At 40.3% G+C, this 17,058-nt stretch overlaps 1 protein-coding gene across 9 annotated transcripts in view; it reads left to right on the forward strand.

Annotated features, from left to right (window-relative positions):
• ccdc150 (coiled-coil domain containing 150) overlaps nt 1-17,058 on the forward strand; it is a 135,910-nt gene that overhangs the window by 5,723 nt on the left and 113,129 nt on the right. For 6 of the 9 annotated variants that reach the window (XM_043702194.1, XM_043702195.1, XM_043702193.1 and 3 more), the window contains exons 2-9: nt 846-1,224; nt 2,403-2,572; nt 2,731-2,799; nt 3,855-3,971; nt 8,713-8,842; nt 10,671-10,714; nt 10,807-10,899; nt 11,247-11,354. In XM_043702194.1, the coding sequence (XP_043558129.1) occupies nt 846-1,224; nt 2,403-2,572; nt 2,731-2,799; nt 3,855-3,971; nt 8,713-8,842; nt 10,671-10,714; nt 10,807-10,899; nt 11,247-11,354 (1,110 nt within the window). Of the gene's footprint in view, nt 1-845; nt 1,225-1,256; nt 1,696-2,402; nt 2,573-2,730; nt 2,800-3,854; nt 3,972-8,712; nt 8,843-10,670; nt 10,715-10,806; nt 10,900-11,246; nt 11,355-17,058 lie in introns of those variants that run through there. The other 3 variants (XM_043702199.1, XM_043702198.1, XM_043702200.1) reach the window with 3 other exon arrangements.

Below are 17,058 nucleotides of genomic sequence, written 5' to 3' on the forward strand. Positions count from 1 at the left end.
GCTTCAGACTCTCTGCCTTTATTCCTGATGAAGGGCTTTTGCCCGAAACGTCGATTTTGCCTGTCCTCGGATGCTGCCTGAATTGCTGTGCTCTGCCAGCACCACTGATCCAGAATCTGGTTTCCAGCATCTGCAGTCATTGTTTTTACTCCACCTATTCTGCACAGCTTTGGACTATGGGAGGAAAATAGAGCACTTGGAGGAAACCCACGCAGACACGGAGAAAGTGAAAACTTCACACAGTCACCCAAGGATGAAATCGAACCCTAGTCCCTGGCGCTGTGAGGCAGCAGTGATAATTACTGTATCACCATGCCACCCTGTGTGTTTAGATCTGTGCCATATCAGACTGTTTGAATTGGCTGGAGAGGCAGTTGGACTCACTGAGGAGCAATACTGTTTTGGGTATTATAACAATGTTTTGGATAAAAAAAAACTGCAGATGCTAGAATCCAAGCAGGAGGCTGGAAGCCAGACAGCATCAGAAGGTGGAGAAGTCAGTGTTTCAAGTGTAACCCTTCTCCAGTTCTGACGAAGGTTTACACCCGAATCGTTAACTTCTCCACCTCCTGATGCTGCCTGGCTGCCTGGAGCCTGTTCTTCCAGGCTCCTGATTGTCTACCAGAGGTAGGGATAGTTGACTGAAAAAGTGTAGAGAACTCCACAACTCTTTATTTAATAATAATGGAGTTTTTTTAATCCTTAATGGAAAAATAGAACATTAGTTTAATGGTTTAACCAAGAGATTTATGCTTATAATGTAGACATTTTGAAACAATGTTCTTTTCAATTGTAATGCTTATAGGCTGACAGGATAATTCTAATTCTATGTTTCATTTGTACAGATGACAACTGATACTGGAAACATGTCACGTTTACCAATACCACCTATACATGTTGGTGCTACAGCACCTGAATCATTTACTGTGCTGCAACATCGGATCATTGCAGCTGAGGAGCAGACAGAGGCATTAATTCAACAGTTAGATGACCTTGGATTTGGTGTTGAGGACACAGAGGCATCCAAGATTGGTGAATTTAACAGTCACAGGCCTGTAAGTCCCTTCCATGTCAGAAAAGCATTTGGAACTGAAAATGATGTACTCTGGAAAAACTATGAATCTCTAGTGAGTCGTGTCTGCCGGTTAGAAAGTATTATACAAACAATGAAGTTGAATGTATTTCGAGTACAGACAGCAAAAGAACTGAACTCAGAGAATTCAGGTAATTGAAAAATGCATATTTCTGTAATTAATTGCAATTCCTCCTTGGATTTTCATAATATTTATGAAGTTAAATTACTAAGAGTATATGAGCACTACAATTATAATATAGATGAGAAATAGTTTCAATGCAATCCATTTACCTTAATTATATTCTAACCATCCTCCTTCATTTCTCTGCAGCCTTGATACTGGCGATCACACCATCCTAATCTAACGCTTTCCCTTTGCTATCAGGAGGCTAACCTTCCCTGGGTTCTACTCTTATCTATTTGGTCACAGTCAATCTCCTATTTCCACAATGTTACCTCTTGAGAATTCCAACAATATTTCTGTGGTTTCATCTCATATCCTTGGAAGCTAGGTTAGCTCATGCAGATATTCTAATTTCTCCCTATTAACCTCTTGATTTCTACACTGCCTTTGTGCTGTCGAATTGGTTGTCTAAAAGTCAGTCACAGATAAACAACAGGTAAAACCATTGATAATACTGTCAATTTTGTTGTCATCTGCAAACTTACTAAATGTTCACTTCCATCCTATCTGTTCCTGCCTCTCCATCATTCTTTTGTGCCTGTATTGACGGCTATGGTCTTACCTTTCTGGAATTCTCCCTAATGTACTCTACCTCTTTTTTTTCTCCCTCTCCCTCATCCTCCTGAAACCCACTTTTTTGATCAAGGTTTAGGTCACCCTTTCTGATGATGCCCTCCTCTTAGCTGAGCATCTTTTGTTTTCTGTTATAGCTCTGTGAAATATCTTTGTGACATTTTACCACCTTTAAATATATTACATAAATGTTTAAACTACACTACTTAGTATCATTTGGTTTGGATTTTATTAAATTAATTATTGATATTACAGAGTAATTACTGAAAAAGATGTAATTTCTGCAGCTATGTATGTTCACCAATAAAGTAAAGATTCAAATTTCTGACAGTCATTCAGTTAGTTGTTTTCAGCATCAGAAGGCTGAACTTCCTAGTCTGATAATCAGTTGAAATGACCACATTCATATGTTGTAAGATATTCCTTGCATTGATTACAAATCATATACTGTAGACTCTTGTAACTCCATATCGGAAAATATATAACTTTGAAACTTTAATGCATAATTTTGAAAAGAGCACAAAGGTACTTATCACAAAGCAGACTACTGTCTCTTCCATCTTGTTGCAGTCAATCGACTAGCTGCAATGGAGGCAGAACATGTTCAAGAGCTAAAGAAAATGCAGTGGGAGATAATGCACTTCCGACAGCAGCTGAGTGAAGTTAGTGAAGAAAAGGAGGCTGCTCAGGAAGAAATAGAAAGGTTGAGTACTGCTCTTGAGATGGCCACAGCAAGTAAGGTACACAACTGCGATATACAACAAATTAGTGTTACAGATTTGGTGAAAAGTTATGCAAATCCTTGATATGATGGTTTGTATGTGTGCCTATGATAAGGTAATGAAATGGTGTCCAAGTTTATGGTGAATCATTGTTCTATTTGTTTTCTTCATTCTAGACAGATGTGGCAGTGGCAGCAGAAGAATTACGAGTCAAAAAAGGCAGAATTAGTCGAAGATTGCAAGAGGTTAGTGCACAAATCTCTATTAAAGGTTTCAAATCAGAAATGAAAGAATTTGCAGTTCTTTGCACAAGTCTTAATAACACAACAATCTCATTATGTCAAGACATTCTTGATGGCTAGAATTAGCTCTGCGCTGCAGTTATCCACCAAGTATTGTATTTATATGACTCATTTATAATGATGTCTAACGGGGAATAGCACAAATAGAGAAAGTATGTCAATTCTGTATTTTGTTTCAATCTCAACACTGTGCGAGATGACAGCCTCCAATTTCTACAAGAATAAAGACAAAGAGGGCAGTTTTTGAACTTGAGCTGAAAATGGAGGCTGTATTGCTGGTATGTTTTTGACATCCACCAGTGGTTTCATCTGGAGCCCCAATCATTTTTAGATCGGAGCATTTTTAGAATATAGTCTGAAGCTGTCCTGATCAGTGATTAATTTGGTACTTCATGTGCAAGTCAAGCTGGAAAGCTGTAATAAAGAATGATCATATGTACAAGGGGATCAGACTTCGTTTTTCCCATTGTTACGGTCAAACTGTGGAGCTCACGCTCAATCTAACTTGACGAGTTCTCAGGATGTGAAAAACATAAAATGGATAACTTGACTCAAAGCTGAAAGCAATTTGATTGGGAAATACAACAAAGCAGATTTGAACAGTGATTAGGGACAAGATGGATAATGAATGACAAGGCAGTGAAGAAATGAACCACAAGAAAAGACACTGGGGAAAATGCAGGTCTTGAGAAGATGTTAGGTACACTGTAAGACATGAGCAAGATCACAATGAAAAAGGAGCCTGGCATACAATTGGAAGGTTGAGTTTGTCAGAAGAGAGCTTAAGGGATAAGTTATATGCTAAACAGTATGCAGAATTTGGAGAAAATAAAGCACAGGGAACGGGGTGTAGTGGAAGGAATTAATTAAAGCCTATAATCTGTAATTTCTAAACACCTGCTTCCCAAAATTTGTAGACCTTGGGAGGGAGATCGAAAAATGCATTTTACCACTTAATCCATATTGTCAACTGACATTACGTATGAACTGGTTTTCAGATGCAAAAGGAATTGGTCCAGGAAGAGAGCCTCCGCAAAGCTCTGGAAGAATCCCATACTCATTTGCTGAAGCGTATTCAGGATATGGAAAATGCAGTGGAGGTCGAAAGAACACAGGTGCTTACTTTGCGACAAATTTAATACTGCCATGATCTGATGATAAACTTTGTTCATTGCGTTTTTGTGACTTTTACTTTTGTATTCCTTTTACACTAATTCCTGACACCAATCACTTAACCTTTTTGAGGTTTTAAATAATTTATTTAAATTAGCGGGTATGCCATTAAGTGAATTTCTTTTTTGTTATTTAGCACTCTCTTCTCGCCTTCACTGGAATTAAATGTTGAACTCCTTCTTGCTCTTCCACAGTTCCAAATTAGTTGTAGTCTTGTTCCTAAACTTGATATTGCCTTGATTTAGCCATAACATTGACACGAAACTCTTATGCTATTTCTTTGTCCAATCAGTACTTCACTTCCATTTTTAGTTATAGAGTCATTGCAATAGAGAAATACAGCATGAAAACAGGCCCTTTGGCCTAAACTGGTCCATGTTGACCATGGTGCCCTCTCAGCTAGTTCCAATTGTCTGCATTTGGTCCATATCTCACTAAACCCTTCCCATCCATGTACCTATCCAATTTTTTAAAAAAGTATTGCTATTGTACCTGCCTTAACCACTTTCTCTGGCAGCCCATTCCATATATTCACTACTCTCTGTGTGAAGAAGTTGCCCCTCAGGTCCTTCTTAAATCTTTCCCCTCTCCCCTTAAACCTATGCCCTCTAGTTTTCAATTCTCCATCCCTGGGAAAAAACACATTCATCCTATTTATGCCCCTCATGATTTGTTTGTCCCTTTGTCATCGAGCAAAAAACAAGACAGCACAGGAACAGGCCCATCAGCCCTCCAATTCTGTGCCGACACATTTTGCTCTTCCGTACTAAAACTGTCTTCACTTACAGGATCCGTATCCCTTTTATTCTCTTCCTATTCATTTATCTGTTTAGGTGCTTCTTGAATGCTGCTATTGTGTCTGCTTCTAGCATCTCCCCTGGCAGCAGTTCCAGGCACTCACCGCTGTGTGTGAAAACCTTGTTTCGCACATTTCTTTTAAACTCCGTACACCTTGAACCTGTGTCCCCTAGTATTTGACCCCTCCATCGTGATCAAATTTATAAGCAATTTTATAAAGTTCTAACAGGTCTCCCCTCAACTGCTTGCATTCCAGGGAAAATAAACTCAGTCTAAAATAGAATGTAAAACATGGAATATACAGCATGCATAGAACATCGGCCCTCAATGTTGCGCCAACCTGCGAAACTATTCAATCTTTCTTCGAAGTTAAAATCCCAATACCAGGCAGCATCCTTGTAAACATTTTCTGTACCCTCTCCAAAGCATCCACATCTCCTGGTAGTGTGGTGACCAGAACTGTATGCAATATTCCACTTGTGGCCTAACTAAAGCTCTATAAAGCTGCAGCATAGCTTACCTATGTTTATACGCAATGCCTCTTCCAATGATGGCAAGCATGCCACAGGGCTTTTTTTAACTACCTTATCTACCTGCACATTCAGTGATCTGTGGAACTGCACATTCAGATCCTTCTGCATATCAATATCCCTAAGGGTTCTACCATTCGCGTATAATTTTCACCTGTACTTGATCTTCCAAAATGCATCACCTCACATTTATCCTGATTAAGCTCCATCTTTCATTTTTCTGCTCGTGCCTCCAACTGATCCATATCGTGCTAGATCATCTGACAATCCTCCTCACTATCCACAACTCCACCAATCTTTGTATCGTCTGCAAACTTATCAATTAGATCAGCTATGTTTTCCTCCAAATTATTTATGTAGACCACAAACAGCAGAGATCCCAGCACTGATCCTTGTGGAACAATACTAGTAACAACTCTCCATTTTGAAAAGCATCCTTCCACCGATGCCCTCTGTCCCCTATGATTAAGCCAGTTCAGTATTCATCTTGCCAGCTCACCCCTAATACCATGTGGCTTCACCTTTTGTACCCAGTCTGCTATGAGAAACCTAGTCAAAGATTTTAGTGAAGTCCATGTAGACAACATCAACTGCTTTTCCCTTATCAATCATCTTCGGCACCTCCTCGAAAAACTCGACCAAGTTAGTGAGGCATAATCTCTCCCGCACAAAACCATGCTGTTTATTGCTAATAGGTCCATTTGCTTCTAAATGCATAGAAATCTTGTCCCTGAGCATCTTCTCCAATAATTTCGCTACCACTGACATGAGGATTATAGGCCTGCAATTTCCTGGATTGTCCCTGCTATCCTTCTTAAACAAGGGGACAAACATTGTTTCTCATGAATCTCCTCTGAACACGATCCAGGGCCAGTATGTCCTTCCTGAGATATGGGGCCCAAAACTGCGCACAATACTCCAAATGTGGTCTGACTAGAGCCTTATAGAGCCTCAGAAATACATCCCTTTTATATTCAAGTCGTCTTAAAATAAATGCCATCATTGCATTTGCCTTCCTAACTACTGACTCATCCTGCAATTTTATCTTGAGAGAATCCAGGTCTAGAACTCCCATGTCTCTTTGCACTTCAGACTTCTGAATTTTCTTCCCATTTAGAAATTAGTCCATGCCACTGTTCTTCCTACCAAAGTGCATGACCTCACACCATTTCTTTGGACACTCTCCTAACCTGTCCATGTCCTTTTGCAGCCTACTTGCCTCCTCAGTGCTATCTGTCCCTCTACCTATCTTTATGTCATCTGCAAACTTAGCCAGAACGCCCTCAGTTCCTTCATCTAGATCATTAATGTATAAAGTGAAAAGTTGTGGTCCCAACATTGAGCCTTGTGGACCACCACTTGTTACCGGCTGCCATCCTGAGAGGGACCCTTTTCTCGCCACTCTGTTTTCTGCCAGATAGCCAAGCATCTGTCCATGGTGGTACCTTGCCTCTGATACCATTGGCCCTTATCTTACTCAGTAGCCTCCTGTGTGGCACCTTCTCAAAGGTCTTCTTGAAGTCCAAGTAACATCCATTGGCTCTCCTTGGTCTAACCTGCTTGTTACTTCCTCAAAGAATTCTGGCAGATTTATCAGGTACCCCAACCTCCCCTTGATGAAACCATGCTGATTTTGCCCTATTTTATCATACACTTCCAAGTATTCAGAAATCTCAACCTTCACAATGGATTCCAGGATCTATCCCATGACTGAGGTTAGGCTAATTGGTCTCTAATTTTCTGTCTTTTGCCTTACTCCCCTTTTAAACAGGTGTGTCATGTTAGTGATTTTCCAGTCCTCTGGGACCTTCCCTAATTCTAGCAATTCCTGAAAGATCACCACTAATGCCTCTACTATCTCTTCAGCTATCTACCTTAAAATTCTGGGGTGTAGTCCATCTGGTCCAGGTGGTTTATCCACCTTCAGGCCATTCTGTTTTTCTAGCACCTTCTGCTTCGTGATGGCCACCATACTCTGCTCTGCCCCTCACTATCTTGAATTTTGGGATATTACTCGTGTCTTCCACCATGAAGACTGACACAAAGTAATTATTTAGTTTCTCAGCCATTTCCTTGTTCTCCACTGCTATCTCTCAAGCGTCATTTTCCAGCAGCCCAATGTCCACTTTTGCCTCTCTTTTGCCCTTTATACATCTAAAGAAACTCTTACAGTCTTCTTTATATTACTGGCTAGTTTCATATTTCATCTTCTTTCTTCTTATTATTTCTTTTTTTGTTGCCCTATGTTGGTTTTTGTAAGCTTCCAGTAGCTTTAGCATGTGAGATCTGGGCCCATGTGCCTTCATGGTCCAACCAGATCCTGTGTTGAATGGCTGAATTACCTCTCACCCTATCCATTCAAAGCTGCATCTCTTGCACTTGAGGGAGCGATGATGTGGACCATGCTACGGAGAATGACTGGCATATGAGAGTTTTGGATGTAGGTTTGCTCGCTAAGCCGGAAGGTTCATTTCCAGACGTTTCATTACCCTACTAGGTAACATCTTCAATGGGCCTCTGGCAAAGCAATGCTGAAAATTCCTGCTTTCTATTTATATGTTTGGAGTTTTTTTGGGTTGGTGAAATCAGTTCCTATGGTGAAGTCACTTCCTGTTCCTTTTCTCCGGGGTGGTAGATGGGGTCTAACTCAATGCGTTTGTTGATAGAATTCCGGTTGGATTTCTAACTAGATGTGTTTGTTGATAGAGTTCCAGGGCTCTACCAACAAACACATCGAGTTAGACCCCATCTACCACCTTCTGAGAAAAGGAACAGGAAGTGACTTCACCACAGGAAATAACATCACCAACCCAAAGAACCCAAACATATAAGTAGAAAGCAGGAATTTTCAGCATTGCTTTGCCTGAGGCCCACTGAAGATGTTACCTAGTAGGGTAACGAAATGTCTGGAAATAAACCTTGCAGCTCAGTGAGCAAACCTCAATCCAAAACCTCAACCTGAGCTACAAATCTTCTCAAAGCTTGATATGAGAGTTTTGTTGGGGCGTAGGTTATCAAACAAGGAGCTGAAATGTGGTTAAGTAAATGATTAGCTTAAAAAAAATGTCATATGATTGGAGGAGCCAAAGGCAAAACAATTGCAATTTTGCAAATACTGATGTTAGTGAATTGAAGATACTTTCTTCTGGGGTGTACACCGATAAAGCTCAGGTACAGATGGGGAGGGGAATATGGTGGAGAGTGATACAAAGAAGTGATCAAAGATAGTTTTGTCTGTATATTCTGCAGTGGGGTTTTGAGCCTTAGTGAGATGGCAAGGTCAAGTCGGTGACCATGAATATGGCTGTAAATATATTGAGGTTTGCTTAAAAAATTTCACAATGACTTCACTTAGGTCAAGGTCCTGCACCAGGACATTGTCACACTCAGAAATGATGGGGAGAAAACTATGGAGAGACTGCAGCTTGAGCAGCAAAAAACAAGTGATTTGGAGAAGATGAACAAACAGCTAAGAATGGAATCAGGTATTGAAACTCGTTTAATATTGCACTTATAGATTCTTGGATTGTTGGCATAATTAATTGTGAAGATTGGCTGTGATGCCTGTCTATATTACTGAAGTGTGTGCACATTAAAAGTATTCCATATTGGCTAAAACATGTTTTACAATATAACAAAAATTTAAGAATCTGCTATGTAAATGTACATTCTTTGTATCCCTTGAATGGAGTAATATTAGAGCTACTATTTCGGAGAATGAGCTCCAATTCACTGTTAGCCTGCCAAGCTCTGACTCAAAAGGCTATGAGTTTGGGCCCTGATGCAGACAGCCTCATTGAGTGGAGATGCAAGTTCAAACCTGGAAAATTTAGTTTTGTAAATTTGCTGGAACCTACATTACAGCAGCCAGAACCTAGTGCGACACCAGTGGTGTTCCATGCTGGGAAGAGCATTAAAGGGGTGTGATATGTGAACCCTGAAAGTTGAAGTAATGGAACCACTGTGGCGTCATACAATCCCTCCTTCTTCAGCTTCACTTCACTATTTAAAGGGTCAGTCAAATAACTTTGCAGGTGAGGTGTTTATGATTTCCAGTTCTTCTGACAAAGTTTGTGAAAGAACTGTGTTGTATTTTGGAGGAGTTCGGGTGAATTGCTAAATTTGTAAGGAAGTTGCATTACAGGTGGAGCCTGGAATCTGTTCACATAAATATTGGTACAGATATACAGTCCTTCTGAGTCCAATAGATGGCAGAAAATGAAACTAAGGAGGCTTAGAGTGGAAATACTGCACAGAGGAAGGAGAAGGGCTTTTGACAGAAGACCTTAACCATTAAGAGTTTTCAGGGACTACTTCTGCCTCAATATCAGCCAAAAGCAAGCCTGAGGCAGCTGGGATTCCCCAAGGAAATGTTTTATTACCTGCAGTGGAACCTTCCAAACTCCTTGCTTGGCAATGATATCGCAGAATTGTTGCAGTGCAGTAGGAAGTAATTTGGTCCATTGTAGTTATATCAGTTCTTCAAATGAGAAAATCAGCCATTCACCTTATGAAACAAAAAAACCTGTATCTTCATATTTATTAACAATTTCTAAAATACATTCAAAAATAGTTTTAGGGTCTAACTTCTGTGTTTCAGAGGGTATTCAATGCTAGTGCATATGAAATGATTTTTACGTAGCAGTGAATAATGTGCAGTTCACATTATGCAGCATTTCAAGATAAAATTGTGTTCTGCTCTTGCTATGCATGTAATTATTCAAAATTATGCAAATTTATTTTATGCTAACTCTTTGGAGAAACATTTGTTTAATTTCTCAAGGAATGGTGTCATTGGCAGGTTAGCCATCTATATTGAAAGGGAGGTGATGATAATGCAATTTGAATGACTTAGTAGACCATTACAGTGCTAACAAACCAACCATGTTGGTGTGGAACTAGAGTCTCACGTAGGCCAGACTGACAGTGAGGGTAACAGCTTTTGATCCCTCTTGTGCTTTAGCAACTTCCTGGATGAGGATTATGGATTAGGTTTCAAACTTTGGAAATTTAAGTCTGCATACATCAGGGGTGGAATTGTTATCATGGAGCTAACCAAATGGCTTTGTGTAAGTTCTCTAAATTTTTTAAACATACATTTCACACCAATATATATTGCTAATAATCTGAAACTACCTTTCTTGACTATTTTGCAAATGCTATTGCAATTTATTAGGCAGTTTTAGTGTGGTGCTGTGATTTGACAGTGTTTGTTTGTGATGTAATTAGAAGCATGAAATGCTTAATGGGCAAGTTTTGGTTCTTGGCAATCTTTTGGAGATCCATTTGATATTATATGGCTTTGCTTTCTAGATACGAAAGAATCCATTATATCTCAGATGGCTGATGAAGGCAAAGTGAGTTCGCTTAAAAAAAACCTTTTGATGTTTACTTGTTGTTGATTATAATCTCAAATCTTTGCTATTTTAAGACACATTTATCTCTTCAGAAAATACGACAGATGTTAAGCAAACAACAAGAGGAAAAATTAAAACTTCAGAGTGAGATTTTATCGTTGAAGGAAGTGGCAGAAAAAGTGCAGGTTAGTGATTTTGTTAGTGATGTTATTTAGTTTTTATGTCTAATACAATTCCCACTTGGCTTGGATTATTTTTAAGTAGATGTGTGACAGTTCTCATTTCAAGTCTTGTATAACTCCTCTTCAGAGTGACGAAGAGTCATATCAACTTGAAACATTAACTCCCTTTCTCTGTCCACAGATGCTTCCAAACCTGTTGAGTTTCTTCTGCATTTTCTGTGTTTGTTTCAGATTTCCAGATCTGCAGTACTTTATTTTTATTCAATTGCAATAGTTCCTGTTTTATTTTGATATCACAATATAAATTGTCATGTTTCAAGATTTTATATCTTGTTGTTTTCTTCTTCCAGGCTTTGAATGACCAGCTAAATACACAATGCACTGAACTAAGTGGCGCACTACGCTCTATTTCTATGGAGAATGCTAAACTTATAGCAGAACATGAAGCATCCCTAAAGGTTTGTGAAGCAACTTACTTTGAGTTAAATTATTTCTTCTAAATTTACGTTCATATATTATAAAAAATATTTTATCAGAAGTTTGAAAGATGTATTGGATGGAATTTTGTTTTGAAGAAGCAAATAATTGGAGAGATCAACGGAATAGAGTTTTCATGGTGTATACAAGTTTTTGGAAGGGATTTGAAAGCCATCTCATCGTACAAGTTTCACATATCAGACAAAATTTAAGGACAGATAGAAATTTGTTAGGAGAGGGAGAATCTAATTAGGATTAATGGGTACTTCTTGGTTACAAGAAGGGTTGCAAGTGGTATATTCAGGAGTCAATAGACAATAGGTGCAGGAGTAGGCCATTCTGCCCTTCGAGCCTTCGGTGCTGTGCGTATTGGCCAGAAGGTTGTTGGTATGGCAAACGCTTAACAAAGGTCCAAAAAGTGGGCTAAGACCTCCTTTGCTGTATATTGGACTCTCAGCATCATTTTATTTGGCCATTATCTAATTTGTTACTTTTGGTACCCCTACCTCTTTACAGAATGAGCACACACCCAATTGAGCTGGCATTGAGTCACAGCAACAACACTGCTGGGACTGTGTCTGGAAGAAAAGGATGCCACGGGAGGAAACTTCCTTTTCAGCTGTTGAGTGGAACCTGGAAAAACTGTGGCATGTTAGTCAGGCTTCAGTGAAAGGAGGGGAATTGTTACACTTATTCATATGTTTATTTTGTTTCACAAGATATAAACAAGGCCATTTTCTGACCTTCAGATATGCCCTTGAGAACGTGGTGATAAACTGCCTTTTTGAATTGCTGTAGCCTATATGGGTGACACACCATTAGGCAGGCAATTCCAGGTTATTGACCAGGAATGATGGAAGAAAAGTTATATAGGTGCAAGACTGGGTGGTGTGTACCCGCGAGAGGGACTGAATGTGCTGTCATTGTTCTTCTAGATGGATTGGAAGGTCCTGTCAGAGCGGGCCTGGTGAGTTGCTGTATTGCATCTTGTATATGGCACACACCACTGCTACTGTGTGGTAGATGTGGAGGAGTAAATGTTTTAAGTGTACATTTGTGTGATACAGTTCATTCAGTGAGTCAGAGATTTGTGTCAACCTGCAATTTTTTATTTGGATATTCTATCCTGGAGTTATGGGTAGAGATGGTAGAGACGCCAGCATTCTTTCTATCAAATGGCTGACCAAAAATCTTTACCATTCTTCATGTCCGCCATTGGTTTACACAGGAGAGATACTCAAATTGTTTGGCCACATTGTAAATGCACCATTAGATCCCGATGTGAGACTTGAACCCAGAGATTGTGACTCAGAGTTTGCTGTTCACTGTACTAGAAAATCTTTTTTTAAATATGGTGCATGGGATGCAAATCAAGCAAGATGCGTGGTCTGAATGCTATTTATTGTTGTTTAAGCTGCCCTTACCTCGGCAATTGGAGAGTGATCTTTCATACACTTCTGAATGGTGGACAGGATGTTTATTTGCCTGGCACAGTTCAGTTTCTGATCAGAGTAGAATCATAGAATCTACATTGGATCCATCAAGTCCACAACAACCCGCCGAAGAGCATGTTACAACATGGAGGCAAACCCCACTGTTAATTAAACTAACACCCAGAAAAGCTCACCTCGCCTTGTAATCTGTTAAAAGAGGAGTGACAGAATTCCCAAACTCCACTATTTAAGGAAAATAAGATCAATTTATTTTCCAACTCTAAAAGTGAACATTAAACAAAAGCTGTTCACAAATCTAAGCCCCCTTTCTCTTAACTGCTTACTATCTGGCTCCAACTCTACAACAATATGTTGTTCCAATAAGACACTTGCTAAAATTACATCAACTTAATTTCAAAATCACACAATCTCTGTCTTCTTCTGTGTCTTCACTCTTCCGGCTGCTGATCCCTCTGGGTTGCCTTCTTTCTTTTACTGTGAGTATGCTTCACATGAAAAGGTAACTTTGGTATACAGCATTTTCTAATTTATTTGAAAGCAAGATGTTAGATGGGCAATTAGCTCTCCGGGAATTTCTCTCTCTGTGGCAGATTTTCTCTGACTAATTTTCAAAATGTCTGCATTCTTATACCCCTAACATTGGTTTGATGTTGACAAAACAATAAATTAATTGAGATGATCCAACGTGCTTTTGTTTTAGTATCCTGGGGCATAATTTAAACAGATTGTGTAAATTTGAATTGTCAAAACAGCAACCAAAACTCCGATATCCATTCCACAGCCAAATGTTATATATTTTCAATTTTCCAGTACACTCTGGGACGGCTATCTATTCATATACATAATCTCTCAGTTCAGAACAGAATTCTCTCTCTCAAAGGTACAGTACATGTCTTTAATTTCATAATACCTCCCCCCACCCTTAAAAAGAAATGAAAAGATGGCTTCTAATTTTTGCTCTAATTCTTAATTCCATTGCTATGAAATAGATAGGTCATTAATCTAAGTTATACTTTTCATATTAATTCTGCACACATATAGAACATTGAAATCCATTAAATCTTACCGACACATTTTTCTTTAAATCCGCAATAACGCATCTGTTATCACATTTTTACGACGCACAATATGTACAATTTGTAAATTAAAATGTTTGTAACATAAGACCCCAATGAAATAGTCTCAAAGTTTTGTCTTTAAATCTTCCCAAGAATGTAAGAGGATTGTGGTCCACGTACGCAACTGTGTCTGAAATACTGTTCGTCACAAACATTAAAATGTTGTAAGGCCAGTACCAAACTCAGTAATTCCTTTTGGATGGTAGAGTATTTTCTCTGGAGAGTGTTCAGTTTCTTTGAAAAGGAGGCAATTGGCTGTTCGACTCCATAATTATCTTCCTGTAGCAGTACAGCTGCAACTCCTATTTCGCTAGCATCAATTAAAGGGTTTCAAAACATTTGGTGTAGCTAAAACTGGTGCAGTGCTTAATACAGTTTTTAAATTCTCAAATGCTTCCTGATATTGTTCTGTCCATCAAAATTTTGTGTTCTTCTTTAGTAAATCCATCAGCAGTGCTACCACACTGCAGAAGTTTGGAACAAACTTCAAGTAGAATCCGCTTAGTCCCAAAAGTCAAAGCACCTCTTCGAGGATGGTTGTGGAAATTCCTCAATGGCCTTTGTCTTCCCATTCCTTGGGGTCAACTTTCCATGTCCAATGTTATGAGAATAGGATAGTGAAGAAGGCGTTTGGTATGCTTTCCTTTATTGGTCAGAGTATTGAGTACAGGAGTTGGGAGGTCATGTTGCGGCTGTACAGGACATTGGTTAGGCCACTGTTGGAATATTGCGTGCAATTCTGGTCTCCTTCCTTGTTGTGAAACTTGAAAGGGTTTGAGAGGATTAAGCCTGGAGTGGTGTTGTTTTATCAGAACAGCATGCCCTACTTCCACCTCATGCACAATAGTATTAGTCCTCCCCATCTTATTCCTGCTTATGTCCTCATACTGCTGCAACAAACCTTTCAACTCGGTTCTTTGCTCCTGAGACAGATAGTTAATTAACCATTCCTCAAGAACTTCCTCATTATTTAATGTATTTTGAGGTACATCAAACTCCACGACATCTGGATTTGTTTCCTCACTCTGCGAAGTAGTAACTAACACCTGTGTCTCCAGTTCCCTTTATCTATCATAGTGAGGTTTCAACATGTTCACACGGTATACCTGGTACAGTTTTTTTTTCTAATTGGTATCTTTACCAGTTAGTTTACTTGACTCAACCTTTTCTCAGTTTGATAGGGACCACTAAACCTGGCTTTGAAGAGATCTCTTACCACTGGTAACAGTACTCATATGTCATCCCCACGGGAAAATGTCCAAAATTTAGAGTTTTTAATCTGCCACCTGCTTCATTCTATGCTGTGCCCTCTTCGGCTGCTGTTTAGCTAACTCACGTACCATATTTAATCTCTCCCTCACCTCAGATACATAATCTAAGTGTGAGATCTCCAACTTCGGTCATGTCAATTTCTCTTTAATTTCAAAGGCCTTCTCACTTCATGATCGAATATTAACTCAAAGGGAGTAAACTGAGTAGATTTGTTTGGGGCATCTCTAATGACAAACCAGATGACTGGTATACCTTCATCCTAATCATTTGGATAATCCTGACAGTAGCCTCTTAACATGGTCTTTAGGGTCTGATGCCACCTTTCCAAGGTTCCCTGGGATTCAGGATGCTACGCAATTGATTTAAAGTGCTGTATGCCTAAGCTATCCATGGCTTCCTTAAACAGCCTAGCAGTAAAATTAGACCCTTGGTCTGACTGAATCTCTCTGGGTAGCCCATACTAATTCCTCTACCACCGTTTTTACCTCAATACTCTGTACTGGAATTGCCTTCAGAAATCTGGTAGACACATACATTATGGTTTGAAGTGGGTACTGCAGATGCTGTAGATTAGAGTCAAGATTAGAGTGGTGCTGGAAAAGCACAGCAGGTCAGGCAGCATCCAAGGAGCAGGAAAATCAATGTTTCGGCAAAAGCCCTTAATCAAGAATGAGGCTGGGAGCCTCAGGGGTAGAGAGATAAATGGGAGGGCGGGTGGGGCTGGGAAGAAGGTAGCTGAGAGTGCAGTAGATGGATGGAGGTGGGGTAAAGGTGATAGACCGGAGTGAAGGGTGGAGAGGATAGATGGAAAGGAGGATTGACAGGTGGGACAGGTCATGAGGATGGTGCTGAGCTGGAAGGTTGGAACTGAGGTATGGTGGAGGGAGGGGATATGCGGAAACTGGTGAAGTCTACATTGATGCCATGGTGTTGAAGGGTCCCGAGGCAAAAGAAGAGGTGTTCTTCCTCCAGGCACTGGCTGGTGAGGGAATGGCAGTGGAGGAGGCCCAGGACCTGTATGTCCTTGGCAGAGTGTGAGGGGGAGTTGAAATTTTCGGTCATGGGGCAGTGGGGTTGATTGATGCGGGTATTCCGGAGATGTTCTATGAAGCACTCTGCGAGAAGGCATGATGTAGAGGAGACCGCATCAGAAGCAACGGATGCATAAATGACATTTGTGGAAGTGCAGGTGAAACTTTGATGGATGTGGAAGGCTCCTTTGGGGCCTTGCATGGAGGTGAGGAGGGAGGTGTGGGTGCAGGTTTTGCAATTCCTGTGGTGGCAGGGGAAGGTGCCAGGAGGGGAGGGTGGGTTGTTACGTGGCGAGGACCTGAGCAGGTAGTCACGGAGGGAACAGTCTTTACGGAAAGCTGATAGAGTTGGGGAGGGAAATATATATCCCTGGTAGTGCGGTCTGTTTGTAGATGGCAGATGATGCGATTTATGCAGAGGTTGGTGGGATGGAAGGTGAGGACCGGGGGTTCTGTCCCTGTTGCGGTTGAAGGGATGGGGTTAGAGGGTGGCGGTGCAGGACGTGGATGAGATGCGTTGGACGCATCTTCAACCATGTGGGAGGGGAAATTTCAGTCTTTAAAGAAGGAGGCCATCTGGTGTGTTCTGTGTTGGAACTGGTCCTACTGGGAGCAGATACAGCAGAGGCGGAGGAATTAGGAATATGTGATAGCATTTTTGGAGGAGGTTGCAACCTTCCAGCTCAGCACTGTCCTCACGACCTATCCCACCTGTCAATCTTCCTTCCTACCTATCCACTCCACTCTCCTCTGCAACCTATCACCTTTACCCCCAACTCCATCCAACTATTGCGCTCTCAGCTGCCTTCT

The sequence above is a fragment of the Chiloscyllium plagiosum genome, chromosome 13 (genome assembly GCF_004010195.1).
Source record: "Chiloscyllium plagiosum isolate BGI_BamShark_2017 chromosome 13, ASM401019v2, whole genome shotgun sequence".
Classification (NCBI taxonomy): Eukaryota; Metazoa; Chordata; class Chondrichthyes; order Orectolobiformes; family Hemiscylliidae; genus Chiloscyllium; species Chiloscyllium plagiosum.